This window comes from Falco punctatus (genome assembly GCF_963210335.1).
Source record: "Falco punctatus genome assembly, chromosome: 9".
Lineage (NCBI taxonomy): Eukaryota > Metazoa > Chordata > Aves > Falconiformes > Falconidae > Falco > Falco punctatus.
Window position 1 is genome coordinate 4865679 of NC_137589.1, and position 23609 is coordinate 4889287.

At 39.3% G+C, this 23609-nt stretch overlaps 1 protein-coding gene across 2 annotated transcripts in view; it reads left to right on the forward strand.

The window, feature by feature from the left end:
• CPXM2 (carboxypeptidase X, M14 family member 2) overlaps positions 1 to 23609 on the forward strand; it is a 101898-nt gene that overhangs the window by 40983 nt on the left and 37306 nt on the right. For both annotated transcript variants that reach the window (XM_080403131.1, XM_080403132.1), the window contains 5 exons: positions 7686 to 7770; positions 8310 to 8460; positions 16159 to 16247; positions 21493 to 21616; positions 22992 to 23188. In XM_080403131.1, the coding sequence (XP_080259257.1) occupies positions 7686 to 7770; positions 8310 to 8460; positions 16159 to 16247; positions 21493 to 21616; positions 22992 to 23188 (646 nt within the window). The remainder of the gene's footprint in view (positions 1 to 7685; positions 7771 to 8309; positions 8461 to 16158; positions 16248 to 21492; positions 21617 to 22991; positions 23189 to 23609) is intronic.

Sequence of the window (23609 nt, forward strand, 5' to 3'; positions counted from 1 at the left end):
AGTTATAAAACAACCTGAATTCAGTGTTGAAAAAGCTCCCATGGCATATTAATGTCACTAGTTATGTATTATACTGGGGTTTGTGATTGGTTTTCTTAATAAGTTATATTTTTCCATTAACTCTGACTTGGTAGAGCCATCTCACAGGCTTTCAGTGGTTGCAACACTGAGTCTGCTTTTTGCAGCTTCAGCCTCCAGTGCTCTCCATCTATTTGCTTAACTTCAATCCCTGTGCCATGTTAATCTTCCTCCTCGATTCTTGTCATCTACGCAGGATTTTGGTACCACCTTCATCACTGCTGATGACCGCTCGCCATCTGTTCCTGGGTTTGTGACCAGCTCAGATGATCCCATGTAGGTGGAGTTCTGACAGCACACCCAGAAACGTATTCATACTTTCACAAGTTTGACAAAAATGTCTAAACTGATGATGTTCTATTGTGGGTATGATTTGTCATGGTGCTCTCGCTCCAGTTACAGCTCTTGCCAAAGACCTGGTGACTCTCTGTGCAGTGCTGGGAGGGAGCAGGTCACAGACTTCCCCAGGAGAAGGATGAACCACTGCTTTTCACTGTGGAAGAGTGGTAGTGTGTGAAGAGAACCTACTTTGCACAGCAAGGCTTGCTGGGGATGTTCAGGAGAGGAAGGAAAGCTTTTTAACCTCCGTGGAAGGGACCACAATGGGTAATTTGAAATCAAGTGAGCTGAAGCCTTTAGGAGAGGGATGCATCAAGTGAAAACAGGCATTTGCTACAGCAGATTACTCACAATTATTAATCACAGCCTTGATTTGTATATTTTCCATGTGCATTTTGATTCGTTGCAATGGGAATGGTTGTGGGGGAGGTTACTTAAGGGACATCAGGCAGCTGCTCTTCTCCCCTCTGCCCGTGCCCTGCACAGCCCTCCCAAGTCAGCATCCCTTCGGCGTGCATCAAGTGGCACTTGGCTGTATCTTTGTGTGCGCTTGGTAGATGTGAGGCCCTTCAGCATGACTTAAAATACACCCACAGCTGTGCATGCAAATGGCAGGATTTGCTGGTTACTGACAGAGCTTTTCATTTCTCATTGCTTTAATATTCATGGGAAGGAGACAAGAAGACATAGTGAGGCAGTGCCTATGTAGTTCAGACTTTTCAAATACATGACTGATTTGCAAAGGTGTAATAAACACAAAAAAGAATGGAAAATTTAAAATGTCACAAAGAGGTTTAGGAGAAAAAGGAATCCTAGCTTGGTCGTCTTCAGCAGATATAGAAGATATGAAAGGGGAAAGTCTGGTGCAGGAAGAATTTCAGACACAGGCACATGTCTTGGCAAAGACTGGCCCAAAATCACAGTGTTAGGGCCATAAAATCTTTGGGGCACAGGATGTCTTTGACCCCACGCAGGAGACCTGGCACCTTCAGGTGTTGCTATCTGACCACACAACAGCAAAAGGAAACACCCACAGCTGGCACTGGGTTTTTGGGAAAGGTTGGAAAGTCAGAGACTAAAATCTTGTAAAAACCTGGCTGTAAGTGGCAGCTGTTGGATGGGAAATGCATTTGCAACCCCAGCTTCTCCTCACTGAGCAGAGATGTTTGAAAAATCTGTACTTAATTCATTCTGAGCAAATGAAGTTCTGGCCCTGGGCTTTTCTTCATAGGGCCTCCGAAGAGCTGGATTTCACAGCAGTATATTCATTTCAGTCAGCTAGAAGCAATTTTAAAAATTAAACATTCAAAGATTTCAATTATTAAAAAAAATACCCTTGCTTGCTAGTCAAGCTCCATCTCTAAATCATATTTATTTTAATTAGTTTGTAAAACTTGCTGGGCTACCTGTGGTTAGCGTAAAGCATTTTTTGACTTGGCTTGTTTTTGAAACTGTTGAGCGGTGGATGATTTAAAATTTTATCAGCATAAATATTATTATAGAATATTAATATTAATGGTTTTACATTTAATTGCATGAGACTACAAATTACTTTTTCAAGCAGAAACCATTTAATTGCCAGCATGCTGATTCTGTTGCATGAGTACTATTGAAGGTTTGCCTAGCATAATTTTAGTATAGATATTCTGCTCTTTCAAGTATTTTGGAGTATCAGTTTATATATTATTGGAGGATGCACATCTATGTGCCTGTCTGGTTCTATTTTCTATTAATTTTAGGGTTCTGTAATGGAGATAAATCAGATTATCATTACAACAGAAGAATAATATGGTCAGCTGGAGCCAGGTCCATTGTAGATGTTGCTAACACGACCTCTGCCAATGTCTGTTAGTCTCATCCCCAGCATCTCTGCCACTGTGGGCTTAAGCTTCTGCTGACCGGCACATGCCAAACTTCCTCATTTATCTCAACTCATGTGGGGTTTTAGTGATGTGGAAAAGCATCCTTAGAGCCTAGGAGAAGAGTATCAGATTTATTTCACTTGTTGCTTATTCAGCTTTCCATAATTGAGAAGCTTGCCCTTAAAGTATTACATAGAGCAGATGCTGTTCAAACAAAATAAAGCCGTACCTAAATAGTGAGAAGTCTCAGCTGATGCACTCACCTGCTGAGGCTGGGCAGCCAAAAGCCTTGCGTCCCTCCACTGCTTCTCATTTAGTGCTCACCCTGTGTTGTGCTGAGTTGGGAATCGTCTGTGTCTAACACACATACAGAAAAGTAAGCAACTTATGTTGGGGATGTCCAGGCAGAAAGACATTTTGTTGTTCTGGTTCTGTCATGTTGCCTTTCCCTATGCTCCGTTGCCTGATGATGTGGTTAGATAAGGAAAAGCTGATGTGCTGGACAGGACCTGCCAAGGCTGTAGGCGATCTGTTTCTAATTCTCTGCTTTGATTCAGGTTTCCTCTCTGTCCCTGGGTAAGTCACTTAATCCCCGGGCTTGTCTTTTTTTGGATGGAAATGGACAAGCTGAACACTTCCATGGATCACCAAAACCCTAAATTTAAAATTGAAAATGTTTAAATAAGCCTTGTCTAAAGCTAATGTGTTTCAGATAAAACCCAACTACTTAATAATAATTATTTTTTTTTAAAAAAACCACCACATTAAGTGAATTGGGATCATATTTTAATTTTTGCATTTACTTTCTGTGAAGTGAATTAATTAATGTTGGCAATAGATGCTGAGATTTTTCACATAGGTTCCTCCTGAAAAGATAAGGCTGGCATAAATTTTACAAAGGATTCTTGATGGGAAGCACCTGAATCCAAATGATTCCTGTCAAATCTGTGTCTCGTGATCCTTTTCTAGCATTGATGAAATTTGTGAGGCAGTCATGTAAGTAGCACTTTGTGCTAGAGCATGATGAACTAGAGGTAACCTCAAATACTTTTAGAGGTACTGTCACGCAATAACGCTGGTATTGCCTAGCCTCCTGCCAAGAAAGAGCTCCATAATTAGCACGCTTTTCTCTGAATGCTGGCATAGGGCTTTCCACGCATGATGTCTCCTTGACTCTACAAAACCAACAACTATCTGTATTTTTGCCTGAGGAATATAATAGTAGGTCCAGGGAGATTTTGTAGCGTGAATTCAAGAAAGCTTCTCTAAAAAAATGGTAGGGACACCCAAAGTACCGGAACGCTTTAGGCTTTCTTTCAGCTCTCCTTAGATAGCTTTATTGTTCAGTGCTGATGGGCCCTGAAAGGATTTGATGTGACGCGCTGCAGAAATTAATGTCTGCAAATCCCAAACCCAATGAGATGGATCTTCTTGTCATCAGGTAACAACACAGATGACATTCTCCAATACTTTTAGCACAAGACCGTGCTTTAGCTGTCATGTTTCTGTGATGGATCTCCCCAAAAGCTTGCAATTTCTGTGTCTACGTGAGCAACATGAGCACCGTGTATGTATTAAACTCTTCAGTTCTAGGAAGCACCGTGCTTACTGTAAACAGGCTGGCTCCTGATTCGAGCATGTGCCACACATCCATCTGCTTCCTAGAAGCATCAGACCTCCTGTGCCAGGCATGTGTAGAAAATCTGCAGCCTCTGAGAAGATTTAGTATGTTGAATGTTCTGCTGGTCTGTATCTGTAGAAATATCTGGGATTTAAAGACACTCAGATGTCTGGTTAGAAGTCCTGTGCGTTAGCTTCTGCTAGCTTTCCAGATACTCAGAACACATGAATACATGCAGAGTTCCCCTTCCCCACCACGGAAAATATGACTTTAATGCAGAAGATGCCGTTTTTGAGGGGAATCTGAATTTACAGCAGCCTTCTTACTATTGGCAAGAGCTGGTTTTCTTATGACATTGGAAAAAAAAAAAGGGGGGGGGGGGGGGGCGGGCCAGGGAACCTGAAGACCCTAGAGGCAGTTTTGCATTTAGTGCTGGTGGGAGAAGGATCTGTTCACCTGTGATAGTTTTATTCTGTACCTCAACAAATGAAAACTGGATGCTTATTTCTTACAGGCAAGCATAGTTAATAGGATGCAGTGTGCAACCTAATAATTACGCCCATTTATTTTGTCCCACGACCCTCTGTAGGCCTTCTATACTGAAAATGTGCAAGACTGGATGTAGTCCCATTTATATTTTAATTGGCAGCCTGCCTCTGGAAAGCATGTTACTTGTTGCCACTCAAGAGGGAAAATGTTTACGACTGACTAGTATACATTTTCCCTTGGGAGAAGCTTGAACCGTTGCAACTGTAGAGAGTGAGAAAATTAAAATATGGTAAATAAAAGTTCTGTCTTGGAAATATTAGTGCAACAGCAGCATTTTCTCATGCCAGTAAAACAAGCGAGTTCTTTTTAAAACTTTCTATATGAGCCCTGATTTTCTTATAAAACTATCAATTATGAAGAGTGTTCACTGTTTTCTTGTTTTCATGTGACCATGATATCCCGTTTGAATTTTTTTCCAGGTGTAGAGTAATGAATAAAGATGTATTATGTTTGCCCTACTAACCTTGTTTGTGCAGTTGAAGCGAAAAAAGGTCTGTAAAATTTCCAAAGCAATAAAGCTATTTGGTTTGTGACATGGCCTCTTTTAGTCATTCAATCGAATTCTGAAAAATGGCCAAGAATATTTAAAAAAACCCCAAACCAAATGCCCCCTAACAACCAACCCACAAAACAAACAACAAAGAACCCACCACCATTTTACGTGCACTGGATATGTGCACTGCCACCACCACCACCCCCCTTATTCAAACCCATGAGTTTGGCTCTCAAGCTTGGGGGATTTTTTTCAGTCAGGAAAAGCTATTTTTCTGCTTCCTGGAGTTTGATCTTGGCCATTTTCAAAACTCCTAATTTCCATTTTTGTTAGAAGTAAATCCGCCTGCCTTCAACTTATGGTCACAGAGAAGCTGAGGGAAGAAAGTAAAGATCTTTACAAGAGTTAGTAGAAACTTACATAGCATGCTGAAGTCATGGTTATCTTCCACACATGAAGACCTGAGATGCCAGCATGGAACTTCACAGATTTCCAGTTAATCCCTACCCCAGGAGATCTGCCACTGACAGGCAGACAATTAGTACTTTCAGAGTACTTCTAACTTGTTAAAGTTGTTTAACACATGATGTAGTTGTGTGTACACTGTGAGTGATAGATGTATTCAACTTTTCAATAAGATAATAAAAATAGTCCTGTTTTTTTCCATTCAAACTAACGTGAATGGCAAAATCTATTCAGTGAAGAAGGCTGGGTGAAAATTTGCAAAGGACTGGTTTCGTCTGTAAACCAGCTGGATTTGTTCAGTCATTTTTTTTTTGAAAATCACATGACATCTTTGACTTCTGAGGGTATGACTATACTACATACATAAGTGCTTTTCCAAATCTTACTAAACACCTAAATCTTTGGATTGAGGTGTCATTCTAAGTCTGGGCATCAGTTTGAATCTTCTGTGTGAGTAGGACCACTGTTACTGAGAAAATGAAATAGTAGATGGAAGTCCAAGGTTATAAATTTTATGCTGCCATGCATTGATTTAGGCATTATCTGAAGGTCACAACTGTGTACATGATGAAGCTGGGCGAACTTGTGCAGATCTTGTGGCTATGAGTTTGCTCTTGTTCTGCCCCTGCCCCTTTTTTGGTCTTCACCCTGGCCTGACTCTCTTTCAGTGAAGACAGAAGGGCTAGTTTGTCCCTTCAATATAAGCCCAGTGGAGTCAATGTGTGCGGTTATGGGTAGTTTGCTAATATTATTTGGTGGTTTTAAAAGAAAGAAAACCAAAGTTGTCTTTGTATGGGTGCAGTACAAAGAGAAGTTTTTCTCAGGTCATAGAATCATAGAATGGTTTGGGTTGGAAGGGACCTCAAAGCCCACCCAGTCCCACCCCGTGCCCCGGGCAGGGCCCCCTCCCCCCATCCCAGGCTGCCCCCAGCCCCATCCAGCCTGGCCTTGAGCACTGCCAGGGATGGGGCACCCACAGCTGCTCTGGGCAGCCTGGGCCAGCGCCTCGCCGCCCTCACGGGGAACAATTTCTGCCTCACAGCTCATCTACATCTCCCCTCTCTCAGCTCTGACAGGTGTCTCTGTCCTTCCAGGTACTCCCTGATCTCTGATCCATGTGCTCTGATGCTCTTCCCATAACTGCCCAAATTCCCCGTTCTCCCCAGTCCGAAGAGCTTTCCTCGCCCTGGTTTCACTTCCAGCAATGTGACTGTGTGGCTTCGCTGTGAAGCTGCACTCAACAACTGCTCTAGAGGACTACTGGTTATGCACAATCTGTTTATATACATGAATATAAAATTTAATCATCCTGGACTGACTTTACGGTACAAACACACCTCTAAGCCAAAACTCTCCTCCACGTCACTACCTATTGAAACCAGGAAGGTGTTAGGGGAAAAAAAATCAATTCCTTCTGCCCTTTGAAATATGAGAGGAGAGTCAGGGCATTACCTTCTCCATACCTGTATACACATTACAATGGGAATGTCCAGTGTAAAAGCTGCGTTGCTTTAACTCCACTCGGAACATAGGAAACCGCATTTTATTTCTCCTTATACTCTTCTTTTAGCTGAATACAGACAAGGCATAGTTCAAGTACAAATGAAGATTTGGCTTTTGTAGATTACAGGGGATTTTGCTGTAAATCAGATAACAGACAGCTAGAAAGATCAGCCTACCAAAGATTGATCTGGATATTGTAGTAGCACACTAGTGCTGTGATCAATAGGACCCTGCTGTGCAGAGGCAGAATTGTCTCTTTGTTCCTATCTGTTGCTAATAAATACAGGAATGACTGCAAACTCCAGTCATTCTTGTATTGGAAGAAATGGAAATTTTTCTGGTTGAAATTCACGGACTTTTCATCCTCGAGGATTTATTACTTTTTTCCATCCTCTCTGATGGATTCCCAGCAGCAGAAATAATAAATGTTCTGTAGCTGAAAAGGTAAGATTTTTGAACACTGGTGCATCAGTTCTAGATAAGCCATTTATCCCAAACTCTGCGTATAAAAGAAAAGGAGAGCAGTAATCCCTCACCTCCTGAAATCCCAGAGTGTTACCTTGGTGGGGTTTTTTTTTTGCTTCTGTGTGCTAGGCTTTTTTAATTATCTGTTGAATCTAGATTTGCATGTCACTTTTTCAGCCAAGTGTTGACGTGACTTTGCCAAGTGGGATTTCCATTGCTAGCAGTCTTACAAGCTTTATTACACTAAACACAATTTGCAGTCTTTCTAAGTTATGAAAAAATAACTTAGTTACTCTTTGTCTTTTTCAAGGAGTAACTGGGTGACCTCTTACAGAGTATTGGTGAGCAATGACAGTCATGCATGGACTGCTGTCAGAAATGAATCTGGAGATGTGGTGAGTATCACAAAACACGTTTTATGAAGAAAGGCAGAGATGGAAAAGCGGGGGCTGTCCTCGTGCAGTTTTGATTTACCAGATTAGCCAGTGTAAGACTACAAGGCCACATTTCTCAGTAGTCCCACTAATTTTAAGAGTGAATCACGTAATACAGAGAGGGACCTGGAACACCCTGTATGACGGATCTGCACGTGTCTGCCTATGGATGTGAACGCCACCCTGGCAGTAGTCTTTGTCCATGATGAGAGATGTTTCTTGTTGCATGGCCTGTGCAAAGGTTAGCAGCAGTCTGCTAATCCCTGAGGACATCTCATGCCTCTGAGGTGTCTATTGCCAGAGAGAGGGTGTGGAGCTCCAGCTCCTTTGCCCCTCTCCGAGGGACACGGGGAGACTGCGCTATTTGCAGAGCAGTTCTGGCCTGAGCCACCATCAGCCTGGGGCTGTACCAGGTGACTGTATTTGTTTCTATTACCAAAAGTGCTAGGAGACTTTTTGAAGAACTGATCTTGCCATTTTCATATGTTTGGCCTGCATAGATTTTTGAAGGAAACAGTGAGAAAGAGATCCCAGTTCTCAATATGTTGCCGGTGCCGCTGGTTGCACGTTATATCCGTATAAACCCTCGGTCCTGGTTTGAAGAAGGTAGCATCTGTATGAGGCTGGAAATCTTAGGGTGTCCTTTGCCAGGTAAGAGTCTTTCTCAATTGATGTTGACATGGCTGCTTGTGCCAAGACTCAGAAATTTTATTTCCTTTGGATGTCTTTGCTTTTGATGTAATACCTGTCTTTAGTGAGTGTTATGCAAAAAAAACCAACCCCAAATGCATCTATTTAGATACATTGACAGCATCAAGATAACTCTTCAAATGCGACCTCATAGTATTATTATAGCTTTATTAATAAAACCAGATTGCATGGGCAATCTAACAAGATTTTCTCTGTTATTTGGGCTGAAATGCAATTAATCTTACTGAGTGCACATGCACTGGGGAGGGAACAGGATTAGGTATTGGGACAGTCACTTGCAGATGTCTTAAGCTTCTTACGATTATGTAGTCTGATGTTTAAATATTTTTTTTTTTTTATTTCATCGTACAGGCCATAGGACTTCCCTGAATTAATTTGAAGGCAAATACTGTGACTGAACTAGTGCTTATCTTGTAGGGGGGAGGAGGGGAGTTGGGCATGTACATAATTTCTAGCCAGTTTCAAGAGTTATCAAAGCCATCATGATCCCTGGTAAGTTTCGGGTGAAGGTGAATGGTCCTACCCTTGGTAAAGCTTGTGGAAGAGACACAACCTGATGTTTAGCACAAGCCTCCAGTGTTGGCTGTTTCTTTTTTGAGTCTGAAACACAATTAGGGTTTTGCCAAACAAAGTGTACAAAATGAAATCTTATACAGGCCAGTTAAAAAGAAAACAAAAAAAACAAAAACCCCCAAACGTTCGGCATTCAGTACTGCAGATTATAGCAAAGCCATGTTTCTGTTAAGCACATCGTAAATAGTCTCATGGTAGATTTGTGCCTTCATATGTGTATGTATGTATATATAAATAGTTGCAAAACTGTTTGTTCAAACCTTTTCTAAGTTGCCCAGTACTCATTTCACGTCTCTCATCTGCTTTTTTTTTTTTTTTTCCACTCTCATTAATTGTAAATTCTGGCACCTTGGGGATAGCTCTTTCTTTTTTTTGCAGGGGGCTATGAATAGTATTTTCAGAAATACTAGAGCCAGAAAAAGCGCTGCCTTTCCAGAGCCTATCCTTACTGCTTTAACTGTTCCTGCTGCTGTTCGGAGACTTGCTGCCTCCAATTCCACTGTTGATGTAGGGTCTTCACATGACAAGCAGAGGTAGCCTGATTTTTGTCTTTTAGATGTTTAAATACTCATGGAATAAAAAACCAAGCAACCAACCAAAAAAAAAACCCAACCCAACACCAGTCTGGGGCATGGAAGGGACAATTCTCTGACAAGGAGAAGTATGGGGCAAGTGTCATGAAGCTTAGCCTGTAGGTGTGTTACCATGAAGCAGGGAACGCCAGCAGCACTTGGACAACTGCTTTTCTGTGGGTGACAAATACATCCTGCACCTGAATGGCACTGACCAAGGGTGTCCTCTGTATGTAAATATTCATGTTTTCAGTAGGATTCTGATTTCTTTCAACTGTGGATCTAGAAAAATTCGGCTCTGTGGGTTGCTTGTTTCCCATTGTACCTTTTACCCTGGAGGGACAATTCCAGAGCCAATATTTCCCCAATGGCTCTTGAAAGGACTGGTGGGCTCAAACCATTTTGGAAAGCAATTTGTAGGTAAATTCTCACAATCTTTTTGTATTCCACAAAACTATACTTAAAGAGGGAGGAGCAAAAATGTTGGTATTTGGAAGGTGATTTTTATTAAGTGCAGCAGTTACTTACACTAGATTCTTACTGGGTATACACCCATACAGGGCCAAATTCTGCTTTGTGGTGTTAGCATTTGTCACCCTTCAGCTTCAGGGGGCTGTATCAGCGGCTGAAGGTGCTACCAAGGTAAGAACTTTATCTGCACTTCCACCACTGCTGCAATGAGAGCTGTTACAGCTTCTTGCACGTCTTGGGTTAACATAGAAACAGCATCAGTGCTTCTTCCTGATAATCATTTATTGAGTTAATTGCCTGCAGTGACTGATTCAGTTTATTCCTGGAAGAAAATACCAGAAGTATTCATTGAGAAACACAATGGGAATGGGGTGTGTTTATTCAAAATGTAATTGGACTGAAAGAACTAATAGGTTTTGATAAGCTGCTGACCCGTCTTTTTAGCTCATAAAGAACTGACATTTCTTTCTTCTAGTTCATTTTATTCATTGCACGCAAGGCTCTCAAAACAAAGCTGTTCCTCAGGTTGCTGAGGCCCTTTCATGCACGTTTTCTTCCTGTAGGACATGACTTATTTTTTGCAGTTCCCTCTAACTGGATTCCTCACCCTTTATTGGCATCATCTTATTCATATCCAAGTTAGATAACCAACTGGTTTGGCCGTGGCTCCAGCGTCTTTGATAGCACTGCTCTAGTACACCGATTGACTGTGCGACTAGAAACCAAGGTTCTTTTCTGACCAAGTTTCCTCCTAAGTAAAACTGAGCAAGTCTCCTAAATTCATCAAAATCAGGAGGTAGGGATCTGTCAGTTCACACATCTCTATCCTTTCTGAAGACCCATAAAAGAAACTATGTGATGCTCAGTTTCCTTGAAAACCCACTGTGGGTTTGATTATATTTGCACCCTGACTGTGTACATACAAGAGATCAAGTTGTCTGGAGGAGCAGTTTGGTCATGTTTTAGAGCATCCACGCACCCTGTCCTCCTGAGGCAACGACAATGCATGGGCAGATGGGGCGTAGGGAAATACTCCAGGACAAAAGGGGAGATAGAAGGAAAGTATGTAATTTTTCATGACTGAACTTCTTTGCATGTCTTTTAAACTTGTAATGTTCGGTTTCATGTCTTTATTAAACCATGAATAAGTTAAGAATTTGCATTCAGTCTGTACTCTATATCAGCTTTCCATCACGTAGGCTCACGAGGGAGGGTAAGAAAGGAATACCAGATAAAGAAGAAATCTGAATAAGATGTTAATATTCCAGAAAAGCTTGTTAGCACTGGCAGAATGTGATGGAAATGGTTCGAGGCAGCTAGGACTCATTCCTGTTGTTAGTGCTCTGTTAATAAAACCTGCTGCATATGCTACGTGCACTAAAAGTTGGACAAACCGTGAGAAAGCATTATTTAGATAATTGGAACAGAGAAATTACCAATTATATAAGTGGTATTAGATAAGATGACTGTAATTTGTATCACTTAAATGCTTATGTATTATTCATAACATTTTTGTGTATTGTAGGCTAGTTTTGACAAACAATCTTTTCTAGACTATTACAGTAGCTCTAAAAAAAAAAAAAAAGCTGTGTTATCCAACTATGTCAATACGATCTTTCAGGGAACAGAAGTGATTTGCTGTTTCACCAAGGAAAAAATGTTTAGCTGTGGAGGAAAGCTGCCAGAAAATCCTACCTATAGGAGAGGATCAGTGCTGCCATTTCTTACTGGGAAAAAAAGGGGACAAAAGCAGCAGCATTTAATTCCCTTCCTGGTTTCCAAAACTGTTGGTATTTACATAAATGTAGACTGACACACACAATCTTTTGCAGTTGCCTCAGAGGGATGGATGTACTTTCCTTGCCTGTTCTTTTTCAAATCTAAGGAAAATCAGAAAGAAACTGCATATGATCAAAAGTACCCCAAGATAGGAGACAGAAAATTAGCTGAGCTCTTCATGCATTTATTTATACTGTAGAGTATTCAAGGCAATAGGCAATTATTTTAATGGAATAAATTTGTGATGAATTTTAATTTTTAATAATTCTTATATAGAAAACTATCATTGGTATCATGATTATGCCATCACTTTCAAACCAAGATAAAAAATTAACTTTACTCTGTAGCAGAACACTATGTTTTGCAGTGGATGCATCATTCAGTCCTATTTTCACTGCTTGTTTCTTATTGCCAGGCTCCCTGCTTAAGTCTAGAAGTGTGCTCATTTGGTATGAAACTAACTTTCTACAAGTATCTTTCATTATAAGTGATCATGTATACAGCAGTACTAAATTCAGCAAACTACTTGTGAGAGTAGATTTTTGCTTAGACTGACAGTCTGTCCTTGTGTTTTGCTTTTATCATTGCAAAGCTAAACTTAATCTTGGGCAATTTAAAATTTTTGGGAGTTTGCCTGGGCAAAGGCAGAATAAAAATGAGACCAAATTCAATAATTCGCCCAAGAAAGGCCAATGTATTATGTTTCCCCATACTCATTAAGACAGATGTGTACCATCCCCCAGCAATGCAGTGGGTGTCGTTAAAAGGTTTTTTTCTATTTTATTTGTAAAATGAAATGTATACTATTCTGAATGGTCCTCAGAATTACCATTATTATCAGAGTCAAACTGTAGGAAATCATTAGAAAGATCAAATGTTGGTAGAAAACCTTTTAGAAGCAGCTACTGCAGGTTAAGAGGTTGCGTTTTCTATTATTATTATTCATTATGCTTAATGGGAACTAGTTGTTTGGTATTTGACTATACATCAATGCATATAGGAAAGAATCCATCTACAGCTGAAGCTTATTATTTCATCAGTGATTTAATATGTGATGTTAATGCTCATGACTGCCATGGAACAGATCCTGTGGAATAAAAACTTAGAATCAGCTGATATATCTGCCAGCAGATTTTTTTTCAAGATTACACATGTTCTCTCTGGCACGTTCAATTCTGTGAAGACTAGTAAAATCCACTTGTGTGACATGGAAATGAAAAAAAACCCAGTCATTTGTAAAATGGCACGTTGAGGTTTTTAAGGCAGTCCGAAGGATTTAGACTGGAATATTCTTTTTATCAAAAATTTGCCTAAATCACTTGGATTGACTTAATTATCACATCCATTTGGAGCATCATGTGAGCATCACTTGAGCTTGCAAGCTCCATCAGTACAATACCATACAACTCATTGTAGGACTTCTGTGAGAATGAAGCACAAAAATCCTGTTTGGAATGGATGCAAGTTTTACTTACTAAACGAGAGCATTTTGATAATATTGTTTGGTGAGTGCTGATTTCATCTTCAAGTCATTGCAAAGCTCACTTCATACCTTCCCAGTGCCAGTTAAAAGAATACTGAAAACCAAAGGAGGGAAAAAAAAAAAAAAAAAAAGACCAGCACAGATGCCTTCTATATGTCAAACTGCTGAGCAATCGGTCCTTTCTGGTATTTTTTATGGGCAATCCCCAGAGCTCTCATGCTGGAAAGTTGTTGGGTATTTTAGAGCTTCTTAGTCACTTGTCCATTTATATAATTTATATATACCTGCAAACTTAATTAACTCAACCAGTAATGTAAAGATAAATTAGTGGTAGAAAAAGCTAAGATATTATTTTATATAAAAGACAGTGCCACAGTTTTGCAGGACCTTTTCTGCTTGGAAGAAAGACTGTCTGAGATGTTGCCATGAATAAATGAGTATATTTCAATTCTAGTTCTTCTGTGATTTGAGTTTCTTAGTCTTTTATTCTCTGCTTTATTAAAGAGAATTATTTTTGCCAAAGTGGACCTAACCAGCTGTGCACAAGATTTGTATGCCTTTCTATATTTAAGCTTTTAATTTTCTAATCTGTATTCCTGCCGCAGCAGAAATCCAGTGATCCAAGCAGACTTACAGTAGAGCCTGGCAAAACACGAGCGCTAATTCTCTACAGAGCTGTCAAATTGGGCAGGTTTTGAGGAAGGACCAGAGACACAATCCTTCTCACTGTACCATTTCTTTGTTTCCACCAACTCTACAGCATTCACAGTCATTCCCATGACAATAATGTTTGATGTATGGAAGAAGTGCCAGACTTTGAAAGGAATGGGATTAAAGTATTAAGAACAAATATCGTTTGCTGTATATTTTGGCTCGTGGTGATAGAGAAAGCCTTCAACATCCTGGCAGTTTTATGATGTTTATATTTTTACAATTGTGAAGATATTCTGTATGGCATTAAACACATTCTCTCTTTCTAGAAGAAGTGGGATTTTTTTAAAGATTTCCATTTTTCAGTCATCAATATATTAATGTTTAGTTTCTACAAATTAAACAAAGAAATCTTGTTTCCTTACCTCATCAAGTTCAAATTCAAATCCCTTTCTAGGTGACCTTCTGATAGAATAAGTTCCCACTGGAAAGGACAGACTGCATTGAACAGCCAGGTTTTGCTGAAGCAAGATGGTCTTTGACATTTTTCAGTCGTATTAGTACAACAGCGTTCAACTGACCTTCCAGTATTTATGCCGGGTTTTTTTTTATTATTATTTTTAATTTTTAATGGCAGAATTTTTTAATTCTTCTGGGAAACCTTAGGGAATGGAAGGGGAAACAAGCATGTGAATAAGTGTTAGAAAACATGAGTAAGTGAAGCTTAATGGAACTTGCATGTTTCATATCATAAATAACTTAAATAGTTCAAATTTTGCTTTCCTTCCACATTAAAAAAGCCCTCAAAACCAACTCCCAAATACTTCTAGAATGTTATAGGAAGAACAAGATTGAGAATTTTTAATGTTAGAAATATGAAGCTTAAAAGTTTTAAGTTATAAGGTATTTTTAAGTGTTACGGGGTTTCTATAATTTCATGAAGTGTTTGCTGTTGCAGGATAGCATCTATACATTCTTCCTATTAATAGTTATGCTTTTTTCCCAAAAAACAAATTATAAGTGCTAGGTGATACTGTTTCAAAAAATCATTTTTTCTGCTCTAGAGACAATGGATTTTGGCTGTGTTGCAATTAGACAAAATAGCACTTGGATTGATAATTGGATTATTATTGGCTTACATATTTGGATTTTTCCCAATAATTTTAAACCAACTGAAGATGATTTTGTGCTAAGGGAGACAATTTTTCATAACAGCCTGACAACCACTGGTGTAACAAATGATTACTTAAAAATCCAGACATCCCAGATATGACAAATTAAGGAATGTTCTGATGTTTTCCAAATAGACTTGTTTATTTCTACATCATAACAGATTAGGCTAGGAGCACAGGTATCAGGAAATATAAAACTGAACCTGAACTGTTTTAGCCTGTTTTCTGGTGGGTTTTTTTCCAGGTGAATAACCTGGAAAGTCAAGGAAACAAAACATTTTCTTCTGCCACATATTTTCCTTTGATTCATCAAAGCACACAAACTATACATTATATCTGTATAGACATTAATATGCTAATTCTAAAGTGACAAACACCAACTTCCACAAAAAATGTTTGGGAAAATAATGAAAATGATTGGGAATGTTTAATATGCATAGTAGAACCTTTCTGTATTTTGCAAACATGGGCTCTGAAAACACTCATCAAGAAAACTAAAAGGTAATTCCTTGCAATAGTAAATTAATCAAGTAGACGCAAAACATTTGCTGGGGCTTTTTTCTCTGATGTGTTTTCCCCACCCTGCTCTCTTATCTTGCATGACTCATGGTTTTCCAGTGTCTTTCACCCTCCTCTATACCCTAAGGATGCCCTTCTGCTTTTCTGTTGGAGTTTAGCTGTTTGTGCAGAGTAGCTGTGTAGCAAGCTGATGCCTGCTGCCTCCTCGTTTCTATTTGGATCTATGGGAGCTGATTTGTGCAGTAATTAGAAGTATTTCAAATGTGTTGTTTCTATGAGTTTTGCTTTTGAAAACCTGTTTTAAATACATATAGGATGGTGGAATTCAGATTTCCACATTCCTTGCATGCATTATGGCTAAGCATCTTTATATTTGAAATTCATAAGCATGTGAAAATTCTTTTATTTATTTTCTCAGACCCAAATAATTATTACCACAGAAGAAATGAAATGACAACCACAGATAATCTGGACTTTAAGCATCACAACTACAAGGAAATGAGGCAGGTAGGCAAAGAGGCTGGTGTGTGACCTCCTGGATGGAGGAGGGTGGATGGGTGCAGGTTTTTGAGTTCTTATAGCATCTGAATTCTACCCATTAACAATATTACTAAGTGGTGTCTGCAACCTATTTATTTTTTTTTTCTGGTTTTAATCTATTAAAAGCCCAAAGTCTTAATTTGTACATCATCTAACCTTTAACAGGTGACACTACATGGCAGAGGGAGTATTTACATGTAACTTGCCATCATTTTTCTTGTAGGTTTATTTGAGTGGTGAATGTTGCAGCAGTTTTTCCATTCAGATCTGACCCTGCCTTAGCCATCAGAATTCTCCTATATTTCAGTATCTTTGGATAATCAGAATAAACTCTAGGGAGTCCAATTCTGTATTCACAGTTGTGAAAATCAGCAAAAAATCACCAAAAACACTAGGAAAAAAAATCCTCTTAGTATAATTTTAAACCTACCAGCCTTGTTACTCTTGTTCCCTTGACTCCAAATAGGCAACATTGTTGTTTTTGTTATTGTTCTTAATCTTGCTTCATATCACCACAGACATAGGTGTGGGTTGTCCTAAAGGAGACTTTCTGCCCACTTTCTCTTCAGCTATAAGGATAATACGTTTGGACTTGAAGTGTGTGAATCATTTGCTGTGTGCTGGATTTTCAGCATATTTATACTGCATGAATCACCATTCATTTTTATTGAGCAATTGTGTACTGAGTCACACATTTATTTCAGTAGAGATTTCATGGCCTATATTTCTTAGCACAAAGATTAGACAAGTAGAAACTCAATTGGCATAATTACTGTCAAGAATAATAAAATAAAGTGTATTTTAGATTTTCGTTGCAGAAAGGCAGGTTGATCACGTTAGAAATATATTTGGGGGGGGAAAAAAACACCACAGCTTTAAAAGAGAATGTTTTTCTAATTTTCATACAAGTAGAAAATTTGTGACTGTGGATGACAGCTGGTCAGCTGTCAACTGTCTTTGTGCTCTCCCAAATTCTCTGTGTCAAAATAGTGTATTTAGAGCTCATTGTATTCTAAGTGGGTTCTGCTGCTGGTACGCAGAAGATTGTAGGTTGGGTTGCAATAAGTCTTATATCCCGAAAGCTACCCTTAGAACTTCATAATTTCTTTCATAAGCGTAAAATGGAACAATAATTGTCAAGATCCAGAGTCAACTTATTTTTAAAAAAAAAAAAAATACTGTGCACTGTTGTCAGTTTTGCTAGCTACTTCACTGCCAGCCATCTTAGAAAAACAATTCTCTCTGAAGAAACTTATCACAAACACTGGAGGAGGAGAGGGTGTTCCCTGGGCCATGTTTTGGAAGCGTTATATTACATTGCAATATGTCAAGTATTTGTGAGAAGGAGGGATTTTCCTTAGTGTCAGCTTATTTTAACAGAACTCTCTGTTTAGGAAGATGAAATTTATAGTACCAATTTTTTCTCTTAAAAAAAATCATTCAAGATTCTTTCTTCAGCCAATGTGAGCAACTTGCTGTGTCTTGAATGCAGAAGTCAGGATTGTCTTAGAGTCCAAAATATTTACATGATGTATTTGTGCTGAATAGGAAGCTGTTAAAATGGATGTTAGATAGCCCCAGAAATAGTTTGACATGGACACTGGAGTACAACCTTGTCTTTGAAACAACAAACCCAGATCATATTTTTCTTAGTAACGTTAATTTTGAAATCCATTTAACTGGATGTCGCTCATACCGTTGGACAAGCCAGACTCCAAGCACCCCTGAAGTCTTGTGTTGCTCTTCATGGTCAGCTGTGTTTATGGACTAGATTTAATACAGCATATTGAAGATCACTTGTATCTGTATCGAAGGGTGAAACAACCGAATGTAGAAAACCAGAGTGGTGCCCAGCAAATATCCTAGGCTGCATGCAATGCCAGCTCGACATCTCTATCTGATAGCCTCCAGGCTCAAGGAGGAGGTAGTTTCAGTTTTGGGTGGCAGCAGAACAAGAAACACAGAGATCCTGGTAGCATTAGGTTAACAGTTGGACTCGACGACCTGAAGAGTCTTCTCCAACCTAAATGGTTCTGTGATCTCCGCAGAGGATCAGAAATAGCCCTAAACTGAAAGGCATTGACGGAGAGTCCCTTTGCCACCTCGAAGTGTAGATGTCACTTAGACCTACAGTTAATACACCTTTTCTGCAAAATGGAGGAATTGGACCTTCAGAAACCAGTTTTGCAGGGTTTCTTCAAAGGCTGCATGCAGTCTTGTTCCAGGGCACTAATAGGGTAAATAATTGGTAGTGACAAACAAATAGGAACTGTCAAATAAGAACTGTTAGTGAACGTAATTGTGGAAGTGTTTTACAGTCCTGCTGGTTGTTAATAAAGCCCTGACTGACTGTTATCATCAATTGTCTTTGACAGTTTGTACAAAGCACAAAGAAAACACTGTGACATTTCAGGTGACCTATTGTGCCGTTTGTAGGAAATGGGTATGAGAAAAGCAAATACGAAATATGTTCATTTTCAGTATCTTATTTACATATAAACACTTAACTACATTGTTATATCCATACTATTATCAAAAGAGCCACAGTGACGTCTACTACAGAGGCCCTAATTCAGGAAAGGCTCTTTGTTTGACTCAGAAAGTAATCACATGCTTGCAATTAAAGAGATGATGGGGAGTTTACTGAGGCCAATACAAATATTTCCACTGATTGTAATATACTTTGAACTTGGTTCTAGGCATTTTTCTTACCAGCAATGAGCATTTAACATACTTCTAACTGCTTTCCTAAATTGATGTTCTTGGTACCTGGTGAGCAGTGCGGCGCCAGGCGCGTTGGGAAAGGCTCTGCTCTGCAGCTGGGCTTCAGAGGCAGCTCCGGGAGGTCCAGCTCGTCCTCCCTATTTCACATCCCAGTTGTCAATGGATGTTGTTCACATCCCAGTTGTCAATGGATCTTGTTCACATCCCTGCTGCATGGGCGCAGGGGTACGTCAGCCAGGAGGGAGTTCCCTGCTGTTTGAACAGGGTGCAAGGAGAGGAATTAGTAAACACAAGGCTGGCACGGTAACATGATCTTAAAGGTCTTTTCCAACCTAAATGATTCCATGACAATTTACACATTACAGCCAGCCAGTTTTGGCCTGCTAAAATAGACCTTCTTTTAATGCAGTGCCTGTACTCATCAGCATAGTGAACAAATAATATTTATCTCTATTGGAGAAAAACATGGTTTCTGATCCAATAACAATGCATTTCATCCTCTTGTCAGTAGGACATAAATAATCCCCAAGCAGTAGACCTTGAATAAGTTTCGGTCTGTGAGGCTCTAGCAAGAGGTCCATAGCTCCACATCCACGGATAGTATTTTTGTTTTTATGAGCAGGTTGACCATGAAGGCTTAAGTCTGTCTCAAAAAAGTAATTGACTTGTTCAAATTAGGCACTGTAAAATGTAAAAGAGTGTCCTCTGGCTTCACCTATATGTTTCAGCTGGAACAACAAATGATGACATACCCACTTACGCACGCCCAGAGCTTTAAAAAGAGTGTCAAGGGAATAGCTGGGTACCCATAACCCCACCACACTGATGGTGATGACAGTGGTGAGAAAAAGTAGATATGAAACTAGGCAATACTCTGCAAGAGCATAACTGACTGTATTTTTCAGACAGGTGCTGAGTTTAGATTTGGAAAAGAAATTGTTTCTCATATGTGTAAAACAAATGTGAGATGACAAATGTACAAAAATAGCATCTTTTCAACATGATTATAAATAGAAGTGAAGCCTTTTATGAGAGGAATTTTAATGATGTTCTTCCCAATATGAGGAGGGTTTCCACTTAGATTTGCTAAATGGCGGCATGGGAATCGGACACATCTAATTATTGCATTTTTTAAATCATCAGCCAATATTGTTTCTAATTTAACACTATGTAAGCAAAGAGTTCTGTTATGCTACAATATTTCTTCAATAATGTATGCATCCATGCTTATGAAAAGATTGTCTAATTAATAGTCCCTACGGTTCCAGTTTACGGTAAAGTCCTTATTTCTTCAGTGCCTTCTAATGGGAAAAAATCGAGACACACAAATTCTTGTGTTTCCAAGTTATTTGCAATAACTTCTTATTCTAACTTCTTATTATTAACACATAAATTTTCAGTATTGTTTGTAAATTTTAACATTCACCTGAAATTCCACAGTAAAGCATTTGTGGGACACTTTAGGCCTCCGGTGTCCTTACCCAAATGACATCTGTGTAACTCCATTGAAACCCTCAACCATGACCTTACCCATGAGCTTTAGTAAGCACTAAGGGTATTTAATTATATTTTGACTATGTCATGCAATATCTGCAGAAACAGTGAATAGACTAGGTTTTGATGGGAGGAATGTTTTCAAACAGGCTGTTGGCATTAGTAAATCTATTTTTTGCTGAAAGTTGGTAAGTCAGTTATGAGAAATCCGTTTTGCTGGTTTGGCCACATCAACGCTGCCTTAACTAACAATTTTCCCCTATGACATTTCACATTCTAATAAAAGAAGGGGGGGCTTGGTTTCTACCTCTTCAGAGGCAGGTGTAATCAGAGTTCGTGGGGGAAATAATGTTTGAATGGATGATATCCTTCTCTCTCCATTTGTTTTGAATTAAGTTGCTGCTGCATAGGGCAGAGGAGAGAGAAATCTGCTTTTCTGGACAGGCTGTGTCTGTGGCAATCTAACGTACGTGCATTGCTGTGCCGCTGGGACTCCCTGGGTCTTCTCAAGCCTCAGAGCTATAGTAAATCACAGTGTGTAGAAAGAAATGTTAAATTGGCCAATTACTCTCCATTGCATAACATTTTAAAAATGTGGGTTACTACCTCTTGATATTATAGTTGTATGTTTTTACTGGGTTTATTCCTGTTGGGTTTCCCCTTCAAGTCCTTAATGTCATGATAATATTACAAATATTACAAATACATCTCATGTAAGGAAGATCTGCTGTGGTGTTTATACATCTCATGTAAGGAAGATCTGCCGTGGTGTTTCAGCAGACAGCACTCAGCTCACTCCAGCTGAACAAACATTATGTTGTGTGATAGCAGAGCCATAAACTCATGAACTAAACATAAAGCTTTTACAACTAAGAAATAATTAGAAAAGCAAACAAAGAGGGTTTGCCACAAGCAATTTGGAATGAAATAATTAATACTGGATCTATTTTGGTGCTGCATGGTCTAACTATGTGTTGTGTTTTTTTGTTGGCAGTTGATGAAAACTGTGAATAAAATGTGCCCGAACATCACAAGAATTTACAATATTGGAAAAAGCAACCAAGGACTAAAGCTGTATGCTGTCGAGATTTCTGACAACCCAGGAGAACACGAAGTTGGTTAGGATTTAGTCTAACTAAATCTGTTGAAGGGTGTTGGGATTTGGCTTTTTTTTCTCCTCCTCATTCTCTGTATCTGCAATAATTATCACTGATGGAATTGTATTCACGACAGCAAAGATTTCAAATGTATGTGGGAGGAACTTCAATGCTATATTTCTAAATTGGGAAGAGGAGGGGGAGCACAAATAGAAGGCATTTTGAATGTGGGATCAAATTCTTTAATGATAATGAGTTTTAATCTTTAAAATAGCAAAATAAAAGTGAATTTTAGTACTGAGGAATGGATTTTAGTTGTGGGGATTTATGTAGCTTTGGATAGACGTTTACCTCTTTTCTATGGGGTGAATGCACATATCTCCCAAATCATCTTTCACTGGTGAGTGTTGGGGTAAAATTTCCTATGGTGATATAATTCTTCAGAATAGAAACTCATTCAGTCTTTGGTCCTTCTGTGGAGAAAAAATAAAGGTCTCACTATGATAGTGCCTGGGGTAGCTGTTGGAATAAAGGTGTCCATAAATTCCCTGATAGGTGTTTATCCCGTGTGAAGAGTGCCGCGATGTGCTCCTGAGACATCTCTTCCCTTTGCCGTAAGGGATGGAGCACAACAGGTGTAATTTCTCAGTAGACTTGGGGCTGATCTCAGATGTTAACACCAGAATAATTCATGCCTTGTCCGCTCACGTGTTTTTGAGAGTCCTGCAGAAAACAAGCAAGGAGTGTCCCACGGGCCAGGCAAACCGGGAGGCAGGATCCAGCCCCCAGCTGTGGCTTGGCCAGTCAGGGTCTGTCCTGGTGCTGGTTGCAAGTGTTATTCATACAAAGGACAGTTACATGATGGGGCTTTTTTTAATAGCTGGCACTATTCCTAATCACCTCTGACAGATTTTGTAGTTAAGTTGCAAGCATTGTGGCATTCGATATAACCTTGAAAAATATATGTGAGCCTGTTCTTCCATTAGTGAAGGAAAAGGAGTGTGTGAAGCCAAAGATCAATTACATATAGTTACTCTTACCTTTTAAGAGCCCTAACATCTGTCCCAAAGAATTGCTAGTGTACTTTTCATGCTATTTTTAGGCTATCAGAACTTCTAAAATCTACCTGTAACATGCTGAAAATGTGAGTATAATTAAAAATCTGTTTAACAGAAAATGGGTTTTGAAGGTTTTACACAGTGGTTTTAGATATCAGTGATATATAAACCTGTTCTACAATAGAACAGAAAGTAATTGTTTCTGTAAAGTTACATTTTCATCTATCGTCTGCTCAGCTAAGGCATTTCTCAAACTCTCCCTGAGTGAAATGTTGAGATTTGGTTAGATGTTCGATTTGCTGCGCTGACTACACTTCTGTTCCATGTGTTTTCAACAGGTGAACCAGAATTCCGCTACATTGCAGGAGCTCATGGAAACGAAGTGCTTGGACGTGAGCTAATTCTTTTGTTAATGCAGTTTATGTGCCAGGAATACCTGGCTGGGAACCCGCGCATTGTACATCTCATTGAGGATACCCGAATCCACCTCCTGCCCTCAGTCAATCCGGATGGATACGACAAGGCGTATAAAGCGGTAATGCGATCAGGAAAATATCGAGGAATTATTTTACTTCTAGTAGATGAATGAAATGTGCTCCTGTTGTCATTTTTTTCCCCCACAGATCATATTTTACAAACAATCAAAAAAAAACCCCCAAACAAATAAGCACATCAAAGCAAACATAAGCCACTGAAACATATTACTCAGATAAAAAGCTGAAAGAAATAGTTTTCTATGTGACATTGGCTAACAGGAAGATGTGTATGGAAAGAAATTGAAAGAAGGGTCATGAAGACTGGCAGAAAAAAACATACCGAGGTGTATAGATCAATGGAAACATCGTTATGGAAAAGGAAAAATTCATGCAGTGTTTCTCATGAGAAACTCAAGTAGGCACATTAAACTTTGCATTCCTCTGCAGCTGAAATTTAATAGTGCATCTTTAAGGAGAGCA